The 24,383-nt window shown below is 45.1% G+C and overlaps 1 protein-coding gene across 1 annotated transcript in view; it reads right to left on the bottom strand.

The window, feature by feature from the left end:
- The window catches only part of LOC134957601 (protein kinase C delta type-like), a 33,798-nt gene extending 21,271 nt beyond the window's left edge, over positions 1–12,527 (bottom strand). The window contains exons 1-5 of the mRNA XM_063939612.1: positions 11,963–12,527; positions 9,030–9,130; positions 7,692–7,862; positions 5,284–5,375; positions 4,018–4,080 (exon numbers count right to left, since the gene is read on the bottom strand). Coding sequence (XP_063795682.1) covers positions 4,018–4,080; positions 5,284–5,375; positions 7,692–7,862; positions 9,030–9,130; positions 11,963–12,443 — 908 coding nt within the window. The 5' untranslated portion in view covers positions 12,444–12,527. The remainder of the gene's footprint in view (positions 1–4,017; positions 4,081–5,283; positions 5,376–7,691; positions 7,863–9,029; positions 9,131–11,962) is intronic.
- Positions 12,528–24,383: the final 11,856 nt, after the last annotated feature.

The following is a 24,383-nucleotide window of genomic DNA, read 5'->3' as shown; positions in this document are numbered from 1 at the left end:
TCCATCCCAGAGACGCGAGCTATCCGGGATTGGTCCACTCCTACAACTCTCAAGGGGATTCAGCGATTTCTTGGCTTTGCTAATTTCTATAGGAGATTCATTAAGAATTATTCTACGTTAGCTGCTCCTATCACAGCCCTAACTCGCAAGGGAGCAAATCCTACGAACTGGTCTTCTGAAGCAATCAAAGCCTTCTCTGATTTAAAGCAAGCCTTTGTGTCAGCCCCCATTCTTCGACAGCCTGATTTGAATCGTCCCTTTCTACTAGAGGTGCATGCATCTACAGAAGCAGTAGGAGCTGTGTTGTCACAAGTCTTTGAAGATAAAAAGGTCCATCCCTGCGGATATTTCTCCCGTAACTTCCTCCCGGCAGAACGTAATTATGCAATCGGTGAGCAAGAGTTACTTGCCATCAAGTTGGCATTTGAGGAGTGGAGATACCTTCTAGAAGGAGCACAACATCGCATTACAGTTTATACTGATCATAAGAATCTTCTGTATCTGCAGTCAGCTCAGTGTTTGAATCCACGACAAGCTCGATGGGCGCTTTTCTTCTCACGATTTGATTTCAAACTCACCTATCGTCCAGGGTCTCAGAACAAAAAGGCAGATGCCCTTTCCCGGTCCTTTGCTTCTTCTGAATTAAATGATGCTACCACGAATCAAGCCATTGTGAATCCTACGTCCTTCTTAATGACTCGAACCTCTCCAGTTCCTCCGCCTGGCAAGACCTTTGTCGCCACAAGTCTTCGAAAACGGCTGCTTACCTGGGCTCACTCCTCTTCCTTCATGGGTCATCCTGGGGTTCTAAAGACTCTCAAATTTATTCAACAGTCTTATTGGTGGCCACGTCTCAAAGCCGATGTCCAAGAGTTTATAGCAGCATGTCCTAAATGTGCCCAACATAAGAGTCCAAGAAGTTCTCCACCAGAGTTTCATCCATTGCCAGCCCTAGAGGTTCCAGCAGCAGATCAAGAGCTTCAACGTCTATCTAGCATCTGGAGTTGTGTACGTAAGTCCTTGGTCACAACTTCCGCTCGTTATAAATCTTTTGCAGATAGAAAACGTAAAGCTGTACCGAGTTACAAAGTGGGAGACCAAGTTTGGATTTCTACGCGCAATCTCAAGTTCAAAGTTCCTTCTAAGAAATTTGCTCCCAAGTTTATTGGTCCATTTCCCATTGTTAAGGTACTCAACCCTGTGTCATACAAAGTCAAGTTGCCACCGTCTTTGAGAATTCCTAACGCCTTTCATACATCTTTACTGAAGCCTTTGATTCTCAATAAGTTCCGTACTACCCAGTCCAAATCTCCTAAAGTTCACTCTTTGCAGAATGAGGAATTTGAAGTTAAAGAGATTGTGGACTCACGTTCCCGATATGGACGTTTACAGTTTCTGGTCGACTGGAAGGGTTACGGTCCAGAGGAAAGATCCTGGGTTTTCTCTGAAGATGTTCATGCTCCAAGACTGGTACAGAAATACTTCTCCAAAAATCCTGATAAGGTTCAAAGGTGTTCGGAGACCACCCTTAGAGGAGGGGGTACTGTCACGAACCGGTCTCTTACCTCTGCGGGTTCTGGGGTTCATCCGTTGCCAGTGCGGTTGCTCGCGGTGCTGTGCGCCCGTGTGGGGACACGGCGTGATCAATGGCACAGGTAATGCAGAGTCTGGGAACTGAGTGCGGGGACCAAATGGCCTAAGGCACTGCGGTGTGTCTGCTGTATAGGAGGTGGCCATGTTGGAGACCAAATAGCTAATACAGAGCACTTGTGAAAACACCTGTGGGCAGGTGTAAGCCAATCCCGTGCTTGTGCTGCCTTTAAGTAGGCTGGGATTATGTTACTCTGGGCCAGTGCTTTGTTGTATCAAAGCTGTGCTCTAGCTCTGAGCTCTCTCCGTGCATTCCTGTGTGATTCCCGTGGTCCAGATATCGCCTCCGTTCCCAGAGGTCCGTCTGCAGCCTTCACTGCTGAAAGATCCACCGGCTCTCCGCTGTGCTGTCAGTTAATTGCACTCCTATTGGAAATAGTTGGATTCCCAGTGTCCTGCATGAGGTTACCTTGTCAGTCTGCCTATCATTCAAAGTCTGGAGGATTCTGTTTCTCTCAGCTGTTCGTTTGTTCAACTCTGCATTTAACCCATTCATCACCTTGTCTTCTACTACAGTTTCACAGTGATCTCCGGAACCCGCAAGTAACCCAATTCAGTACTTTTATTTGCTATGTTGTCATTACAAGGATAATTCATCACAGTCTCTCAGTTAACTCTCAAAGCTCCATTGCCAATTCTTACAGTTAATTCTCCATGTCTGCATTAACCAGTTAAACACAATCTGCAGTTCAGCATCAAAGCTTGTTTATATTTGCTATGTTGTCATAACAAGGATAATTCTTCAGTCTCTCAGTTAACTCTCAAAACTCCATTGCAAATCCTTACAGTTATCTCTTCATGTCTGCATTATCCAGTTAATAACATTCTGCAGTTCAGCATCAAAGCTTGTTTATATTTGCTATGTTGTCATAACAAGGATAATTCTTCACAGTCTCTCAGTTAACTCTCAAAACTCCATTGCAAATCCTTACAGTTATCTCTTCATGTCTGCATTATCCAGTTAATCATATTCTGCAGTTCAGCATCAAAGCTCGTTTATATTTGGACAATCCAACATTTATTCATCAGCTTGTTTTGCATATGTTTCCATGAACATTTCTTTTATGTATTTTTGAGTTTTCTCTTGCATATTATTCCTGCAATACTTCAGTATAATATGATGATTAACAACTTGTCAGTTAACTCTTTACTGAATTGTTATTTTGAATAAATATATGAATCGGAACTTTCTTCGTCCTCCCTGCTTTCTTCATAGCCCAGCACCTACACCTGTGGTTGGTCCCGGGTTAACGGATTCACAAAAACACCCGGACCTGACACTAGTGCATACAGAATAATGAACCAGATTAATAACAAGAATGTACTGTAGAAGATACATCATAGTCCTGTGCAGTATAACATAACATATAGTATGTACAATGTATAATTCCAGTGCTCAGTCTGGGATCTGATCCCTAGAGGAAGAAGTGGTGCCTCAGGCAGTGGGGCCCCCCCGGGGGTTTCCCCTGTTCCCCTGTGGGACAGTCCAACCCTGCTATATATTATTAGGTAACCCATATTATGTGATATAAAGTTATCAAACCTGTGTTCCCCACCATCCCGGTGTCCATCCACCTCTTCTCCATATGTTTTATTGCACATTCCCTTAATGTCTCCCATGTGACCCCTGCTCCTCTTACTTCCTCCTTCCCTTACTTACCACCTGCACCTCTCATACCCTCTATCCCTCTTTAACCCTGCACCTCTCACTCCCTCCTTCCACCTCCTTCCACTGCACTTCTCACTCCCTCCTTCCCTCTATCATCCCTACACCTCTCCTTCCCTCTCTCACCCTGCATGTGAGACCCAGATTGGATGGCAGGGAAGGCACATTCTGGGTGTACATGATCTGGGGTCTCAGTGCAGCCCCCCATGACCTGCTAGGTGTATATAGTTACAGAGCTGGGTGGCAGGTGTGTGGTGATGTAATAAAAAAGTATGTAAAAGTTTCTAAAATTAATGTTTCCCTCCTCTTCCTCAGGGGTCCTCTCTGACAGTGTTAGACAAGTGCAGGAAGAGTATGACGTCACTATATTACAGGAGAAAGGGACTTCCCTGAGCAGAGAGCAGATGTTATGGTGCACAACCAATAGGGCCCCATGTGATGCCACTGAAAAGCTTCTGGAATGAATGTTAGTACACTATTTTCAAAACTCTGAAATGACAGGAAAAGAATAGAACACTTGTGCAGAGAGATCTCCTGTGTCCCCCGAGAGCTGGTCATATAGATTGTACTTTGGGAGAGAGGCAGGTGTAACATGTAAGTGGAAGATATGGGACAATGACTGTATAACATGTACAGTATTAGAATCCATAGTATAATATCACATTATTAATACTATTGTTATATTGTAACTATATACTTACCCATGGGCGATGCCCTTGGAATGCAGGAATTGCAGCCCACATACAATCTCCGCACTGTAGAATCTGTTAGATAGAAAATAAGGTAATGTTACAATGTTAGGATGTGTACATAATGGCTGAGGGATTTCCAGACAATACTCCCCACATTTTCTGACAATGGGCCTAATTCAGACCTGATCGCTCGCTAGGCTTTTTTTGCAGTCCTGCGTTCACATAGTCTCCTCCCATAGGGAGTGTATTTTAGCTGTGCAAGTGTGCGAACGCATGTGTAGCAGAGCTGTGCAAACAGATTGTGTGCAGTCTCTGCACAGCTCAGGACTTACTCAGCCGCTGCAAACACCTCAGCCTGTCCAGGACCAGAATTGACATCAGGAACCCTCCGTGCGAACGCTTAGGCACGCCTGTGTTTTTCCAACCACTCCCTGAAAACACCCTCTTCCTGTCAAATGGATTTTTTGCACAAACCCATCGCAGAGCAATGAACTGCTTTGTACCTGTGCGATGCGCCTGCACATTGCGGTGCATACGCATGCACAGTTCTAACCTGATTACAGAGGTGCAAAAACCACTAGCGAGCGACCAGGTCTGAATTAGGCCCAATGTCCCCATTTATTTTGTTTTGAATTTACATAACCATCAGTGCTTCTCTATCCAATTACATATTCTCTGTACAATACACATAACATCACATATCTTGTCTTTCTTTACTCTCACACCCTCCTGACACTTGGCCAACATTGCGGGGTGATCATATCATACAACCCATTAAGAACCTAGCAATCTGGTGGACCATTCTGCAATAGGTAGCATCTATCCTTGTGTATCAATGCCTATTTCCCTATAGATTGTAAGCTTGCGAGCAGGGCCTTCCTACCTCTATGTCTGTCTGTTTTTACCCAGTTTTGTTCTATTACTGCTGTTCTAATTGTAAAGCGCAATGGAATATGCTGCGCTATATAACAAACTGTTAATAATAATAATAATAATAATAATAATAATAATAAATTTACCAACTGCCTAATAAGATATTTCTAGTGTTGTGCATTGGTGAAAGTCGCTATATATTGTATATGGCTTATTAGAGTTTATCTAAAAGGAGTATTGGAATGCCTTCAAGATGACACTCACAAAGTATCCTTATATAATAACAGCTGCTTTGTTTGTCAGGATGGAAGACAACTTACAGAAACAATTATGATAAATCAGAAGGATAAAGTGCTGTTTCTAAGGCACAGACAATACTAACAAGATATTTTATGTTCTCACCTTGCATTAGAGATGGTAAGAGGCCCATTCCTCATCAGAAGATGTTCTAAGTCACCACCACTTGCATATTCCATACCAAGGAGCACGTGCTCCTGTTTATGGGAGAAGCAATAGTGTTATTATACATGTCAGGAGGGAAAGAGTTGGGCCGTGGGGAATATCATCTTCTGACCAAAATAAGTAAAGATAAATGATATACATTATTAATTTGTAAAAGTGTCCTTCACTTCTTTTCTCCTCATGGGAATATAATGGACAGTCATGGGGAGGACAAGGAGAACAGAGAGAGGGCATGGGAGAAAAGAGGAAGAATCTTACTATACCACAGTCTATGGAACATGTTCTATAATCGTTTTACAGTGAGTTAGTAACACATAACACCAATAAAATTATAATTTTTACACCAAAATAACAGGTAGTAAATTGTCCTACATGCCAACATTAATAGTAATTGCTGCATCTAAAATAATAAAACAATGAATAATTGCAGAAGAGCTACAGGTGTATTAGTTGTAGCAGCTGTTATTAATAGCATTGATCCTCAGACCATGGAGCACATGACACAAGGCCATTCTCACCTCCCTGCAGGAAGCATGTGTACCTGATACAGAAATACCACTGTCTCTCTGTACCTGTCCTGTCTCACATGGTCCAGGGTCTCAGTGTGGCTGTTACCATTCACCCCCACAGCCACAATGAGGCTACGTGTAAGTAATGTCAGCCAAGCAGCCAGTATCCGCTACACCAGGCCAGGCCAACCTGTGGCTCTCCAGCTGTTGTGAAACTACAAATCCCAGCATGCCTGATGACAGTTTTGTTATTAGAGGATATTAAAACTGTGGTAGGGCCTGCTGGGATGTGTAGTTCCACAACAGCTGGAGAGCCACAGGTTGGCCAGGCCTGATTTACACTGTGATCTGCCACCAGACCATCGGTGACTACAGGGGAGCATGGTCTCACAAGAGTTTTATTGCCTGGGGGGCAGGTTAGTAATACATAGGGGAACATGTAACTGTAGAGGTGGGAGGGATGGAGAAGAAATACTGTACAGGTTATCACTACAGGGGAGAGGGGAAATCTGTCACTACAGAAATTAGGGGGGAAGGTTTTACAGCCATGATTGTGTTATACTAATATATCCATTATGATAAAATAAACTGTGGATTGCTGGCTCTTATCAGTATTTCCATGTGAGAATTCTCATTATCTGCTCTGCCCTCCTATGTACTAGCAGTGGTGCCAAGAGAGGGGGGAGAGGGTACAAATTACCCAGGCCCAGATCTGATGGAGGGTCCTAGAGGGGGCCCCAGACTTTCTCCCCCTTAAGCTGCAGCTCTTCTCCTCAGTCCAGCACACGCTGCTGTGTGCTGGGCTGTAGTGTGGCCATGGTTGCACTTAAAATAAAATAAAAAATCAGATTTTTTTCAAAGGTACAGGACCACGCCTCTTGTGATTAGGCCACGCCCCCTGAAAAGTACCTGGACCCAGCCAGGCTCTCTACTGCCCTGTGTACTAGTCCAGTAGATGCCACCAATAAGATAGCCCCACTTATTAAATCACCACTGACTTAGGTCTGTGGCATATTTACACCAAGTATCCAGCCCATTTCCAGCAGTGGAGGAGGAGACGTGGCAGGAGACATATGGACAGCAATGTAAAACAGAAGGCAGCACTGGGAGAGAAGCTACGGACATATACTCAGATACAACATTCAGTTCCGTCTTCAATAATTACTTATCATCAAGTGCTTGATATTCCCTTTATCACCAAGTGTTCAATAATCCCTTTATCACTAAGGGGTCCATTTACCATTGATCGCATATACAATGCAATCCGGGGCATTAATATTGCCCCAGATTGCATTGCATAATGCGATCATATTAGGTGGCTGTATCACACAGCACAGACAGGGACAGGAGCTGCCAGGACCACTGCACATGAGCAGTCATCATGACCATCGTGCACAGCAGCCATTTCTGCCAGAGGTTCCTCTGGAACTTCTAAAGTGTAGCTCATCGGTCACCATAATCAGAAGATTGCGGTAGCACGAAAGCCAATATCCCGATATTGATACATCGGGCAGTATTGCATCCCCCAAAGAAACCTATGATGGATGTGGCTGCTGGTGGAAATAGAGTGATCGCAGCAGGTATGAGATACCTCCTTCTTACATTGGGGGATACATAATATTTGCAGCTAGTATTGTATGATAAATGGACCCCTAAGTGCTATGGATACAGTATACATGCAGTTCTGGAGAAGTATTAACATTTATATAATGCCAGTATATTGTGCTTTCCATTTAGATGAGAGTTACTTTATAGGAAATAAAAGTCACAGCAGAAGATAACAAACATATAGGATGTATGTCTGGATATTTAGCAATAAAGAGGCATTTACAGCCGTACCTTGGTCTGGTGGGCGAAGTGGCCGTGAATGAGGAAGGTGCTTTCTGATGCAAGTTCTAGCACTTTCCTTTCCACAAAGGCAACTTTTTCGCCCACACTTAGCAGATGTCGTTTGCTCATGATCTTTACAGCTAACAACTCGTTGGTATGTGAGTCGGCTGCCAGCAGGACCTAGAAGAAATATTACAGTGTCAGCCTCATAACAACACAGAGATATAAAGGCAAATGCATTGCTGTCCAACAAGGATTATTTCTTTATTAACAGTTTTATGACCACAAAAGAAAAAGAAACAAAAATGCAGATCCATATCCATGGTCCCAAGCATTGCTAATCAGAATAATTACAACGACCTCTGCAATCTAACAGAACAAAATCAAGGTGCCTGGCATACTTTTTGGCCAAAAATTACCGGCCCACAAACCAGCGTCCAGGTGACCTTGTCTCTGGTGGGTTCCTAACACTAAGATTCAAGTCTGGAGCGTGGCTATAGTGTTAGGAAGTGGTAATAAGAAAAACATGAGCTATTTGATAAGCAGTATTACTGTACATAAGTTAAAGTGTTAAAACCAGTACTCACTGGCAGATGTGGGGAGAGATGTGGGCTGAGCGTACCGCTCAGCACACATCTCTTCCCCCTTCCCCCGCTCAGCACAGTGCGATGTGTGCTGAGCGTCCGTGGAGAGCGGGGTGGGGGGCGCTCATTTCACCCAGCGGGTGAAGTGAGAGACCCTCTAGAATGGCCTGAATGCAGGCCAATCTAGCACCAGCGATAGCGATGCGCGGGACTGCGCATCGCTATCGCTGTAAGGGGAACACATGGAGAGATCACTGCTTAAAATCTAAGCAATCTATTCAGATTGCTTAGATTTTAAGCCGCGATCGCTCCGTGAGTACCCCCCTTTACATTGGTAAAAAAAATATTAAAGTGCTAAATTGAGTGTTACAATGCGATTCCCCAAGCAGCCAGGTCACACCAATTCAGGGGGCACCGTTCCCCTAACCCACATCCAAAACTGACAAACTGTATAAATGTAATCAGGCCTTACTATAATAGTGCCTTTCCCAATCTGTAGTCTGTGTGTGCTAAAGATACATGCTAATTAGAAACACCTTTGGGTAGGTGGAGAGGTGCTAATTCTAGCTAAAGGAGTATCCACCTTCAAATATACATAAAATGGAGTCTAATGGGGAGGGGGGGCTGCACTACCTAACTACAAATGTCTGTTCTTTCTTTTTACCATTAAATAAAGTTGCACCACAGCCTTGTTCATCTCTAATAACATCCATATTGAGACATATAGTAAATCCCCTGTGACAACTGAAACCTCATTGCTTACCTTCCCAAAGGCACCTTGGCCTAACTGATGGTAAAACTCCAGTCTCTGGATGGTGCTAGAGACTGCATCTCTGAGGCAGGGGGTTGAAGCACTGCTGGTTTCTAATGGAGTGAAAAGGGTCATGAGAACATTGCAACAAACCCCATATATTATACTGTAGAACATTAATTAAGCTCACATCTTTATTATAGAAGAAAACCATGGTTATTTATTTTCCATTCAATTATCCTAATTCCTGCTGAGTGCAAAGTGCAGTCATACATAGTAATTATTTAATACTAATCAGTGCACATACGTCCTGACTGTCCTGGTTACAGCAGGACAGTCCCGCTATTCAGACACTGTCCTGCTGTCCCACCCACCGGCAGCAGTGTCCTGTGAGCCAGAGGGGTTGGCAGTTGGGGAAGGCTTTGATCACCCATTTCTCTGCTCTACAAAGCAGCAAGTGATCTTTGAATAGGTGCCGTGCATACGTACACAGCATGCAGTCAGCACTGGGAGGGGAGCGGGGCCTGCCCAGCCGCTCGGAGAGCACTGGGTATGCCCCTAAAATGATGGAAAATGGGTTCATTCATGATGCGCGGCCATGCCCACTCGGCCGAGGCCACATTCACACCCCTTTTTTGGGTTGCTCGTGGCACAGCCGCACACAAGTGTGTACACAAGTGTGATTTTGGAATCCATTGGGGCTTATGTGATTTGGGGGCATACTGGGGCACATTACAGTATGTAATTTGGGGGCAAACTGGGGCACATTATATGATATGGGGCACATTGGGGCATATTATGTGATTCCAGGGCACACTGGGGCACATAATGTGATATGGGGCATATTGTGGTATAAATGGGCACACAATGAGGTATTATATGTGATTTGGTGACATTGGTGTATTTGATGTGATTTGGGGCACAGTGTGGAGTATAATGCAAATTAATGGCACATTGTGCAATATGTTAATTGGGGTCAGCGTGCATAGTATATGCATTGAGAGCACTCTTTTGCATAGTGGTGGTGGTGGTTGGGAGGGCCCAATGCATATTTTTACACCTGGGCCCACCATTCGCTAGTTCCGCCTCTGGGGAGAAGTCGTTATCAAACTCCACAAAATGTATCTTGGCCTCTTGGGTAATGCCATCTTCATATAGGGAGCGTGTAACAAATAATTACTGGCTTAGTGCGTTACATGCTCAGAGGATTTATTAGAGATGAGCGGATTCGGTTTTACTCGGTTTTACTCGGTTCTCAAAACCGAATCTTATTGGCTATCCAAAACACGTGACATCCGTGAGCCAATAAGATGTCGTTTTGAGAACCGAGTAAAACCGAATCCGCTCATCTCTAGATTTATTATATGGTTGAGTGGAGACTTCATCTGGGGGACACTTTGGTCCCTCCCTTATTGAATGAGTATATGAGAAGGATGCTAGAAGCTGTTTATTAACGCCTTTTCAGTTTAGGGGCTGGAGGGGAGGAGCTTATTTACAGCTAGAAAAAGTTATCTCATTAATTGCTGACACTTCTATCCCTCATGATAAGAAGTGACCCCCTGATGAAGGAAAGAGATAATCATGCTTCCATCCTCCTGACCGCAGGCCAATATTGCTGTGTGACCCCATCATACAGCCCACCAAGAACCTTTGCAATCTCATGGACCATTACACAATATATAACACCTATCCTTGTGTATCAATGCCCATTTCCCTATAGATTATACGCTTGTGAGCAGGGCCTTCCACCCCTGTGTCTGTCTGTTATTACCCAGTTTTGTTTTATCACTGTTTGTTTCCAATTATAAAGTGCAATAGAATTTGCTGCGCTATATAAGAAACTGATCATCAATAAATATGTCTAATTAAAGGTTAAAAACATTAACGATTAAAGTGGCGATTCTGTATCCTGTATTGTATAATGCAATATTATGCTGACAAATATGAGTGTAAGTTAGTGTATGGGTTTCTCTCACAGACACAGTATCATCGCTGCGCCTCACACAGATACAGTAACTATAATGACTACTATATAACTGACACTAAACTTAATATTAAATGTGATTCACAGAAATCATCTATAAAAGTTTTGATTAATTGATAGAATAATTGGTCTATTAAATCAATACAAATAAACATAAGTTGAAAATAGCAGAAATACCTCCTTTACTTTCAATAAGAAATGAAACACATCTAGCTGTAAATGTAATACCCTGCAAGTTGCCGGCAGCTGCAAGATTTCAGCCATTTAGCTTCTAGATATAAGACTTATACTGGCAAACTTGGTTTTGCTTTTTGTATTATTGCTGCTTTACATCGAAAGGTTATGTCGCCAAAATCTCCCGGCTGCCTGCAACCCACAGACTTTACATTTAGCCCATAATCTTTACTACTAATTCACAATAATCAGTATAGCGAATTACTACCCACACTGCAAGTGACTGACGCTTCCTTGTCACTGGCAGCTCCACATTACCCTCTACACATACACTTACATCACCCGCATCCTTACCCTGAGTATCATTACTCCAAACCAGAGCTCTTATTTGTCTCTGATTCCAAAGAGCAGAACTATGGCAGAAACTGATTGCACAGTAATACATGTGGTGTAAATGGGGCTTTACTGACACTTGTGGAGAAGATACAATACATAAAAGTTGGGTTGTTCCATGAGGCACAGTATTTTACCCTGGATATAATTCACACCTTATTATTAATAAATACAAATAATATAATTTATGAGCATTATTTACAAACAAGACAAATGCCAGTAAATTAGATGATGATGCAAGTAGGTTAGCATGCTGTAAATAAATTCATAGAAATGTATTTTCACATATTAGTAGTAGAAATAGAGGCCTCAGCACTTGTCTACTATAGTACATCCTACCAAAATACATTTAGTGTCTGTATAAAAACAGTTTGTATGTATGGGTTTCACTTACTCCCTCCTTCTGCATCTCCCTGAGGGCCTCTACTTTGCGTCCTCTCATCACTGGTCTCATCTGAGCTTGATGACAACTTTCTAGCAACCTTTCTCTTGATGGAGACCTTCTCATCATCAGAGGAGTCAGATAGTATTCTCCTCTTCCAGCCACATCTGGGCTTGATGTTTAAATCTGCCGCCTCAAAGGTGTTGGAATAAATTGTCTTCTTCATCGCTCTCTTTTTAATTGTTGGCTTCGGCATCTCTGACTTTGGTCTCTCTGTCTTCTTCATCTCTGGCTTTGGCATCTCTGGCTTTGGCATCTCTGGCTTCGGCATCTCTGGCTTCGGCATCTCTGACTTCTTCAACATGGCCGCCGGCTTTATCTCTGGTCCAACTGTCACCAGTGCCTTGACAGTAAACGGCTGGGTTGCCATGACGACAGCTGCCCATATACCTATACTACAGACATGCTGTATGCTGGGGGTGTCTGTGTGCATGTAACATCAATGGGGGGGCATGTGTGAAATTAGCACTAGATTAAATGGGGGTTTCCTAAATTATGGGGTGGAAGTAATTTTATCAATGCATACTGATTAGAATAAAATGTATCTATAATAAGGTACATATTGAATTGGGTTTCTCACTTCATAAAAAAATGTTATTAAAAACATTAATGGATTATTTATTTATTTATTTATTTATTTCTACGTTACTACGTTATTTATGTATCACACACATATTGGACAGTGCTCCACCGGTAACATTTCAGTTACTGACATCAGTCCCTGTCCCAGTGGAGCTTACAATCTGTATTCCCTATGATACTGGTACCAGGACACCACACAGGTCACATGTCCCAGTCCCCCGGCAGGTGCCCTGTGTATCACCAACTGTCACATGTGACATATCTACAGGTGACCTGGAAACAGGAACTGTGTGGGGTCCTGAGGGCGAGTGTGAGAACCTGCGCCCTATCATATGGACAGTTATAGCAATACCAAATAGTTATTGAAAGGATAAAACACAGGACAAACGGATGTAAAATAAATCACATTATTTGCACTGAGAGGTGAACACAGATGTGTCTTACAGGTTACACTGAAAATGGTGCTCAGCCATGGACCTGTCCCCGCCGGCCGCGCAGAGTTGTCAAAAACAAAATAATAAACTAATAAAACTAAGCAGCAGGAGCAGCTAAAGCAGTGTCCAGCTCCTTAGGGCAGGTCAGAGGGCGGGGTATAGGGGAGGAGGAGCCTGTGCTTCTGACCTTTAACTATTAGTGACCCAGCCTCCTCCAGCATCATCTACAGATGCGTCCTTAAACATCGTTGCGGTGTTGCAAGCAAATTGTGGTATATCGGGTAACGTACTGCACTGCAGACTCAATATGTCTGTGAATGACGTAGTTCAGACATATCGTTGGCCTACACCTGCCTACCCGCTAGCGATATATTGGCTGTTCGCTCAGACGTATAAGTACCCAGCATAAGATGTATTTGTTATTTCAGTACAGGTGATTCAGCATGTGTACTCCAGGCCCATGTAAATTGGTCTGTTTGTCCATAAGAGATACAGCCAGTCACATGATCTGCATACACTAAGAAAGGAAGCGTAATGAAATTGCTCATAGTTCAGGGATTTACTATTAGATGTTTTACACTCGGACCACAAGGAGCAATGTGACAGAGTATTAGCCACATGATATTTCTGAGCAGTCTAAAATATTTTTGTAACTTAGAGGGGTTATCTTTTTAGAAGGGTTATCCAATAGCGTTGTCTCAATCCCCCCTAATTAGTATATTGGTGATGCCAATCCCACTAGCCACCCTCGCCCCCACCCCCAGACACCTGTCATTCTTGATTGCAGCTAATATCACAAGTAGTGAAGCTGGGAACATACTACAAGATATACTGACCAATCTGTTGTGTATTCACATTACACCACAGTAGTGTCCGTTATTATAATTACACCAATCAGTAGTACCCCTTATATACAGTAGAGCCCCGTATACACATTACACAACACAGTAGAGCCGCTTACACATGTTATGCTGCAGTAGAGCCGCTTATACATGTTACTCTGCAGCTGTTAATGCAGAGAGAGGTGCTGCTGCAGCAGCTGGGACAGAGAGATGTGCTGCTGCAGCATCTGGGACAGAGAGGTGCTGCAGCAGCTGGGGCAGAAAGAGGTGCTGCAGCCAAGGGAACAAAGAGTGATGTAGCAGGACAGAAGTAACCCAGCTGCACAGCTACAAGCAGACAGCGAGACATATAAAGAGGGTGGGCAGAGTTCCAGCATGTGCCGGCTGTCAGTGTTTCCTGCTGTCGCCTCTGGCCTGTCCTGTTCCCTACCTAGTCTCAGAGACCAAGTCAGTGTGTGCCTCTCTACTTTTCCTTCTCCTGCTATGCGGCTGCCTCTACAGCAACCTGCGGTATATTGGGCAGAGTGAGGGGGGGGGCAGGTGGTGGCGCGCCCTTTAACTTTTCCGGCGCCCAGAGCTTGAGCTCCACTGGAGCCACCCTCGCTACACCCCTGGCTGTAATGATATAGTGTCGTATTCCGGATCTGGCAGTGCGCACTCGGGCACCATAAATCATTACATCATATAGGCCCATAGCAAGATCACTGAATCGTTCAGGTGTGTACTCGGGGTAAGAGGAAAGCTGCATCCAAGTCTTGGGTTTTTATTTAAACCAGGTCAGACTTGAGGTGTGTAATAAATGCGGCACCTGATTGGACAGGAACTGTAGCCAATCCTGTCTAATGCTGCAGTATTAGTGTACCTCCCATTAAATACTAATATGGCCACGTGGCGCCATCGCTGGGTTATGACCCTCAGGGGATTGCATCACAGACTTTCAAATTGACTGACGAGATCTGTGTGTGGACAGCCTCCCTTTTATCAGTGGAGGGGATTTGTTTCATATATAATATATTTGTGATTTTTTATTGTTATGCACTGCCCTGTTGTGATGCTTCAGTGACTCTTGTAGTGGAATATATCCTCTGCACAGGGCCGGTTCTAGACCTTGTGGTGCCTGGGCAAAAGTTTCCTTTGGTGCCCCCCCCCCCCCCCCCCCCCCTGCCCTCCTGACAGGCAAAATAGGGTTGGTGCAAAAATAGGGGTGTGGCTTCATAGTACCGATTCACCTTACACCGCACAGTAGTGTCCGTCAGTCACATTACATCACACAGTAGTGTCCATTATTCACATTACACCCCACAGTAGTGTCCATCAGTCACATTACATCACACAGTAGTGTCCATTATTCACATTACACCACACAGTAGTGTCCATTATTCACATTACACCACACAGTAGTGTCCGTCAGTCACATTACATCACACAGTAGTGTCCATTATTCACATTACACCACACAGCAGTGTCCGACAGTCACATTACACCACACAGTAGTGTCCGTCAGTCACATTACACCACACAGTAGTACCCATTATACTATGTTAGAGCCCCTTACACACATTATACCACAGTAGAGCAGAGCCCCTTATACACGTTACGCCAGGTAGCCCCGTACACACATTGCACGATGTTGACCCTTATACACACTGTGACAGGTAGACCCTTACACACATTGCATTTATTAAGTGACCCCTATGCAATGCCCTCAATAATAGTGCCCCCAGTAGTAATGCCCCCTGTAGGTATGCCCCTGTAGTTGTGCCCCAGTAGATATGCTCCCAGTAGATATGCTCCCAGTAGTTATGCCCCCTATAGATATGCTCCCAGTAGTTATGCCCCCAGTAGTTATGCCCCCTGTAGAGATGCCCCCTGTAGATATGCTCCCAGTAGTTATGCCCCCTGTAGATTGCCCCCTGTAGATGTGCCCCCCGCAGATTTGCCCCAGTAGCTGTGCCCCCTGTAGATTTGCTCCCAGTAGATGTGTCCCCCTGTAGATTTGCCCCCAGCCTGGGTGTGGTCGGGCAGTGGGTGCCTGCGGGGTGACTGCCGCCGCGCCCACAGACTGCAGTGCTCCGGGCTCCCGCCTGGCTTGCCCGTGCCTAGGTCCGCTCCTGCCTCTGCAGAAATGAAAGCTTGTTATATATCTAAAATAACTTCCTATATAGAGCACACCCTAACTCATAATATGTAATACTAAAGGGCCCTACACACTCAGTGATCCGCCGCCGAGCTGCCCACAGCTGATATGGGTGACACGGCAGCAGGGGGGAGGTGACGGGGGGAGTGACTTCACTTCACTCCCCCCATCACCCGGCTCCATAGCAATTCATGCTAATATGGATGAGATTGTCCATATTGGCCTGCATGTATAAGCGACCCGGCACCAACAATGAACGAGCGCGGGGCCACGTGCCTACACACTGAACGATATGAACGAGTTCTCATTCAATAATGAACGAGAACGTTATATCGTTTAGTGAAATCTATAAGTGTGTAGGGCACTTAAATATTACAATGGTAAAATAACTTGTAATGTTTGCAAATAAAAGAAACACCAAGTTCTGGTCTTGTGCTAAGCCTGATCAGATAATATGTATTTGTGTCTTGTTTACTTATAGGAAAAGAGTAAATGTTTGTGCTATTCTGTAAATGCTATATAATAACTGTAAATGACTATTATATTAATAATTGAATCTGCCTCTTACTGAATTATCTTTAACTAAACCTTTACATTCAGCATTCTGCAATTTAATTCATATAGAAAAAACATCCCCCTGCCAACTAACAACATGCTGCTTCACTGACATGGCCATCTATTACCGTACTGTGTGCGTGTTACAGTATAGGGTTAGCGAAGCAGCTGTCAGTGACATATACTGAGGATTACATGCTTTACAAAGGATAGCAGAAGTGGTACTGTGCAGCTGTCAGTGACATATACTAGAGATGAGCGGGTTCGGTTTCTCTGAAACCGAACCCGCACGAACTTCATGTTTTTTTCACGGGTCCGAGCAGACTCGGATCCTCCCGCCTTGCTCGGTTAACCCGAGCGCGCCCGAACGTCATCATGACGCTGTCGGATTCTCGCGAGACTCGGATTCTATATAAGGAGCCGCGCGTCGCCGCCATTTTCACACGTGCATTGAGATTGATAGGGAGAGGACGTGGCTGGCGTCCTCTCCATTAGAAATTAGATTAGAAGAGAGAGAGAGATTGTGCAGAGTCAGACAGAGTTTACCACAGTGACCAGTGCAGTTGTTGTTAGTTAACTTTTATTTATTTTAATATAATATATCCGTTCTCTGCTATATCCGTTCTCTGCCTGAAAAAAAACGATACACAGCAGCAGCCAGTCACACAGTGTGACTCAGTCTGTGTGCACTCAGCTCAGCCCAGTGTGCTGCACATCAATGTATAAAAGGCAAAGCTTATAATAATTGTGGGGGAGACTGGGGAGCACTGCAGGTTGTTATAGCAGGAGCCCCCAGGAGTACATAATATTATATTAATTTAAAATTAAACAGTGCACACTTTTGCTGCAGGAGTGCCACTGCCAGTGTGACTAGTGGTGACCAGTGCCTGACCACCAGTATAGTAGTATATTGTTGTATGTATTGTATACTATCTCTTTATCAACCAGTCTATATTAGCAGCAGACACAGTACAGTGCGGTAGTTCACGGCTGTGGCTACCTCTGTGTCGGCAGTCGGAACTCGGCAGGCAGTCCGTCCATCCATAATTGTATTACAATATATACCACCTAACCGTGGTATTTTTTTTTCTTTCTTTATACCGTCGTCATAGTGTCATACTAGTTGTTACGAGTATACTACTATCTCTTTATCAACCAGTGTACAGTGCGGTAGTTCACGGCTGTGGCTACCTCTGTGTCGGCAGTCGGCAGGCAGTCCGTCCATCCATAATTGTATTATTATTATAATATATACCACCTAACCGTGGTTTTTTTTTCATTCTTTATACCGTCATAGTGTCATACTAGTTGTTACGAGTATACTACTATCTCTTTATCAACCAGTGTACAGTGCGGTAGTTCACGGCTGTGGCTACCTCTGTGTCGGCAGTCGGCAGGCAGTCCGTCCATCCATAATTGTATTATTATTATAATATATACCACCTAACCGTGGTTTTTTTTTCATTCTTTATACCGTCGTCATAGTGTCATACTAGTTGTTACGAGTATACTACTATCTCTTTATCAACCAGTGTACAGTGCGGTAGTTCACGGCTGTGGCTACCTCTGTGTCGGCAGTCGGCAGGCAGTCCGTCCATCCATAATTGTATTATTATTATAATATATACCACCTAACCGTGGTTTTTTTTTCATTCTTTATACCGTCGTCATAGTGTCATACTAGTTGTTACGAGTATACTACTATCTCTTTATCAACCAGTGTACAGTGCGGTAGTTCACGGCTGTGGCTACCTCTGTGTCGGCAGTCGGCAGGCAGTCCGTCCATCCATAATTGTATTATTATTATAATATATACCACCTAACCGTGGTTTTTTTTTCATTCTTTATACCGTCGTCATAGTGTCATACTAGTTGTTACGAGTATACTACTATCTCTTTATCAACCAGTGTACAGTGCGGTAGTTCACGGCTGTGGCTACCTCTGTGTCGGCAGTCGGCAGGCAGTCCGTCCATCCATAATTGTATTATTATTATAATATATACCACCTAACTGTGGTATTTTTTTTTCTTTCTTTATACCGTCGTCATAGTGTCATACTAGTTGTTACGAGTATACTACTATCTCTTTATCAACCAGTGTACAGTGCGGTAGTTCACGGCTGTGGCTACCTCTGTGTCGGCAGTCGGCAGGCAGTCCGTCCATCCATAATTGTATTATTATTATAATATATACCACCTAACCGTGGTTTTTTTTTCATTCTTTATACCGTCGTCATAGTGTCATACTAGTTGTTACGAGTATACTACTATCTCTTTATCAACCAGTGTACAGTGCGGTAGTTCACGGCTGTGGCTACCTCTGTGTCGGCAGTCGGCAGGCAGTCCGTCCATCCATAATTGTATTATTATTATAATATATACCACCTAACCGTGGTTTTTTTTTCATTCTTTATACCGTCGTCATAGTGTCATACTTGTTGTTACGAGTATACTACTATCTCTTTATCAACCAGTGTACAGTGCGGTAGTTCACGGCTGTGGATACCTCTGTGTCGGCAGTCGGCAGGCAGTCCGTCCATCCATAATTGTATTATTATTATAATATATACCACCTAACCGTGGTTTTTTTTTCATTCTTTATACCGTCGTCATAGTGTCATACTAGTTGTTACGAGTATACTACTATCTCTTTATCAACCAGTGTACAGTGCGGTAGTTCACGGCTGTGGCTACCTCTGTGTCGGCAGTCGGCAGGCAGTCCGTCCATCCATAATTGTATTATTATTATAATATATACCACCTAACCGTGGTTTTTTTATACCACCTAACCGTGGCAGTCCGTCCATAATTGTATACTAGTATCCAATCCATCCATCTCCATTGTTTACCTGAGGTGCCTTTTAGTTCTGCCTATAAAATATGGAGAACAAAAAAGTTGAGGTTCCAAAATTAGGGAAAGATCGAGATCCACTTCCACCTCGTGCTGAAGCTGCTGCCACTAGTCATGGCCGAGACGATGAAATGCCAGCAACGTCGTCTGCCAAGGCCGATGCCCAATGTCATAGTACAGAGCATGTCAAATCCAAAACACCAAATATCAGAAAAAAAAGGACTCCAAAACCTAAAATAAAATTGTCGGAGGAGAAGCGTAAACTTGCCAATATGCCATTTACCACACGGAGTGGCAAGGAACGGCTGAGGCCCTGGCCTATGTTCATGGCTAGTGGTTCAGCTTCACATGAGGATGGAAGCACTCAGCCTCTCGCTAGAAAACTGAAAAGACTCAAGCTGGCAAAAGCACCGCAAAGAACTGTGCGTTCTTTGAAATCCCAAATCCACAAGGAGAGTCCAATTGTGTCGTTTGCGATGCCTGACCTTCCCAACACTGGACGTGAAGAGCATGCGCCTTCCACTATTTGCATGCCCCCTGCAAGTGCTGGAAGGAGCACCCGCAGTCCAGCTCCTGATAGTCAGATTGAAGATGTCAGTGTTGAAGTACACCAGGATGAGGAGGATATGGGTGTTGCTGGCGCTGGGGAGGAAATTGACCAGGAGGATTCTGATGGTGAGGTGGTTTGTTTAAGTCAGGCACCCGGGGAGACACCTGTTGTCCGTGGGAGGAATATGGCCGTTGACATGCCTGGTGAAAATACCAAAAAAATCAGCTCTTCGGTGTGGAGGTATTTCACCAGAAATGCGGACAACAGGTGTCAAGCCGTGTGTTCCCTTTGTCAAGCTGTAATAAGTAGGGGTAAGGACGTTAACCACCTCGGAACATCCTCCCTTATACGTCACCTGCAGCGCATTCATAATAAGTCAGTGACAAGTTCAAAAACTTTGGGTGACAGCGGAAGCAGTCCACTGACCAGTAAATCCCTTCCTCTTGTAACCAAGCTCACGCAAACCACCCCACCAACTCCCTCAGTGTCAATTTCCTCCTTCCCCAGGAATGCCAATAGTCCTGCAGGCCATGTCACTGGCAAGTCTGACGAGTCCTCTCCTGCCTGGGATTCCTCCGATGCATCCTTGCGTGTAACGCCTACTGCTGCTGGCGCTGCTGTTGTTGCCGCTGGGAGTCGATGGTCATCCCAGAGGGGAAGTCGTAAGCCCACTTGTACTACTTCCAGTAAGCAATTGACTGTTCAACAGTCCTTTGCGAGGAAGATGAAATATCACAGCAGTCATCCTACTGCAAAGCGGATAACTGAGTCCTTGACAACTATGTTGGTGTTAGACGTGCGTCCGGTATCCGCCGTTAGTTCACAGGGAACTAGACAATTTATTGAGGCAGTGTGCCCCCGTTACCAAATACCATCTAGGTTCCACTTCTCTAGGCAGGCGATACCGAGAATGTACACGGACGTCAGAAAAAGACTCACCAGTGTCCTAAAAAATGCAGTTGTACCCAATGTCCACTTAACCACGGACATGTGGACAAGTGGAGCAGGGCAGGGTCAGGACTATATGACTGTGACAGCTCACTGGGTAGATGTATGGACTCCCGCCGCAAGAACAGCAGCGGCGGCACCAGTAGCAGCATCTCGCAAACGCCAACTCTTTCCTAGGCAGGCTACGCTTTGTATCACCGCTTTCCAGAATACGCACACAGCTGAAAACCTCTTACGGCAACTGAGGAAGATCATCGCGGAATGGCTTACCCCAATTGGACTCTCCTGTGGATTTGTGGCATCGGACAACGCCAGCAATATTGTGTGTGCATTAAATATGGGCAAATTCCAGCACGTCCCATGTTTTGCACATACCTTGAATTTGGTGGTGCAGAATTTTTTAAAAAACGACAGGGGCGTGCAAGAGATGCTGTCGGTGGCCAGAAAAATTGCGGGACACTTTCGGCGTACAGGCACCACGTACAGAAGACTGGAGCACCACCAAAAACTACTGAACCTGCCCTGCCATCATCTGAAGCAAGAAGTGGTAACGAGGTGGAATTCAACCCTCTATATGCTTCAGAGGTTGGAGGAGCAGCAAAAGGCCATTCAAGCCTATACAATTGAGCACGATATAGGAGATGGAATGCACCTGTCTCAAGTGCAGTGGAGAATGATTTCAACGTTGTGCAAGGTTCTGATGCCCTTTGAACTTGCCACACGTGAAGTCAGTTCAGACACTGCCAGCCTGAGTCAGGTCATTCCCCTCATCAGGCTTTTGCAGAAGAAGCTGGAGGCATTGAAGAAGGAGCTAACACGGAGCGATTCCGCTAGGCATGTGGGACTTGTGGATGCAGCCCTTAATTCGCTTAACAAGGATTCACGGGTGGTCAATCTGTTGAAATCAGAGCACTACATTTTGGCCACCGTGCTCGATCCTAGATTTAAAGCCTACCTTGGATCTCTCTTTCCGGCAGACACAGGTCTGCTGGGGTTGAAAGACCTGCTGGTGACAAAATTGTCAAGTCAAGCGGAACGCGACCTGTCAACATCTCCTCCTTCACATTCTCCCGCAACTGGGGGTGCGAGGAAAAGGCTCAGAATTCCGAGCCCACCCGCTGGCGGTGATGCAGGGCAGTCTGGAGCGACTGCTGATGCTGACATCTGGTCCGGACTGAAGGACCTGACAACGATTACGGACATGTCGTCTACTGTCACTGCATATGATTCTCTCAACATTGATAGAATGGTGGAGGATTATATGAGTGACCGCATCCAAGTAGGCACGTCACACAGTCCGTACTTATACTGGCAGGAAAAAGAGGCAATTTGGAGGCCCTTGCACAAACTGGCTTTATTCTACCTAAGTTGCCCTCCCACAAGTGTGTACTCCGAAAGAGTGTTTAGTGCCGCCGCTCACCTTGTCAGCAATCGGCGTACGAGGTTACATCCAGAAAATGTGGAGAAGATGATGTTCATTAAAATGAATTATAATCAATTCCTCCGCGGAGACATTGACCAGCAGCAATTGCCTCCACAAAGTACACAGGGAGCTGAGATGGTGGATTCCAGTGGGGACGAATTGATAATCTGTGAGGAGGGGGATGTACACGGTGATATATCGGAGGGTGAAGATGAGGTGGACATCTTGCCTCTGTAGAGCCAGTTTGTGCAAGGAGAGATTAATTGCTTCTTTTTTGGGGGGGGTCCAAACCAACCCGTCATATCAGTCACAGTCGTGTGGCAGACCCTGTCACTGAAATGATGGGTTGGTTAAAGTGTGCATGTCCTGTTTTGTTTATACAACATAAGGGTGGGTGGGAGGGCCCAAGGATAATTCCATCTTGCACCTCTTTTTTCTTTTCTTTTTCTTTGCATCATGTGCTGATTGGGGAGGGTTTTTTGGAAGGGACATCCTGCGTGACACTGCAGTGCCACTCCTAGATGGGCCCGGTGTTTGTGTCGGCCACTAGGGTCGCTAATCTTACTCACACAGCTACCTCATTGCGCCTCTTTTTTTCTTTGCGTCATGTGCTGTTTGGGGAGGGTTTTTTGGAAGGGACATCCTGCGTGACACTGCAGTGCCACTCCTAGATGTGCCCGGTGTTTGTGTCGGCCACTAGGGTCGCTAATCTTACTCACACAGTCAGCTACCTCATTGCGCCTCTTTTTCTTTGCGTCATGTGCTGTTTGGGGAGGGTTTTTTGGAAGGGCCATCCTGCGTGACACTGCAGTGCCACTCCTAGATGGGCCCGGTGTTTGTGTCGGCCACTAGGGTCGCTAATCTTACTCACACAGCTACCTCATTGCGCCTCTTTTTTTCTTTGCGTCATGTGCTGTTTGGGGAGGGTTTTTTGGAAGGGACATCCTGCGTGACACTGCAGTGCCACTCCTAGATGGGCCCGGTGTTTGTGTCGGCCACTAGGGTCGCTTATCTTTCTCACACAGCTACCTCATTGCGCCTCTTTTTTTCTTTGCGTCATGTGCTGTTTGGGGAGGGTTTTTTGGAAGGGACATCCTGCGTGACACTGCAGTGCCACTCCTAGATGGGCCCGGTGTTTGTGTCGGCCACTAGGGTCGCTTATCTTTCTCACACAGTCAGCTACCTCATTGCGCCTCTTTTTTTCTTTGCGTCATGTGCTGTTTGGGGAGGGTTTTTTGGAAGGGACATCCTGCGTGACACTGCAGTGCCACTCCTAGATGGGCCCGGTGTTTGTGTCGGCCACTAGGGTCGCTTATCTTTCTCACACAGTCAGCTACCTCATTGCGCCTCTTTTTTTCTTTGCGTCATGTGCTGTTTGGGGAGGGTTTTTTGGAAGGGACATCCTGCGTGACACTGCAGTGCCACTCCTAGATGGGCCCGGTGTTTGTGTCGGCCACTAGGGTCGCTTATCTTTCTCACACAGTCAGCTACCTCATTGCGCCTCTTTTTTTCTTTGCGTCATGTGCTGTTTGGGGAGGGTTTTTTGGAAGGGACATCCTGCGTGACACTGCAGTGCCACTCCTAGATGGGCCCGGTGTTTGTGTCGGCCACTAGGGTCGCTAATCTTACTCACACAGCTACCTCATTGCGCCTCTTTTTTTCTTTGCGTCATGTGCTGTTTGGGGAGGGTTTTTTGGAAGGGACATCCTGCGTGACACTGCAGTGCCACTCCTAGATGGGCCCGGTGTTTGTGTCGGCCACTAGGGTCGCTTATCTTACTCACACAGCGACCTCGGTGCAAATTTTAGGACTAAAAATAATATTGTGAGGTGTGATGTGTTCAGAATAGGCTGAAAATGAGTGTAAATTATGTTTTTTGAGGTTAATAATACTTTGGGATCAAAATTACCCCCAAATTCTATGATTTAAGCTGTTTTTTAGGGTTTTTTGAAAAAAACACCCGAATCCAAAACACACCCGAATCCGACAAAAAAAATTCGGCGAGGTTTTGCCAAAACGCGGTCGAAGCCAAAACACGGCCGCGGAACCGA

This window comes from Pseudophryne corroboree, chromosome 9, assembly GCF_028390025.1.
Source record: "Pseudophryne corroboree isolate aPseCor3 chromosome 9, aPseCor3.hap2, whole genome shotgun sequence".
Lineage (NCBI taxonomy): Eukaryota > Metazoa > Chordata > Amphibia > Anura > Myobatrachidae > Pseudophryne > Pseudophryne corroboree.
Note: the sequence above shows the minus strand (reverse complement) of the source record. Positions and strands in the feature narration are given on the sequence as shown.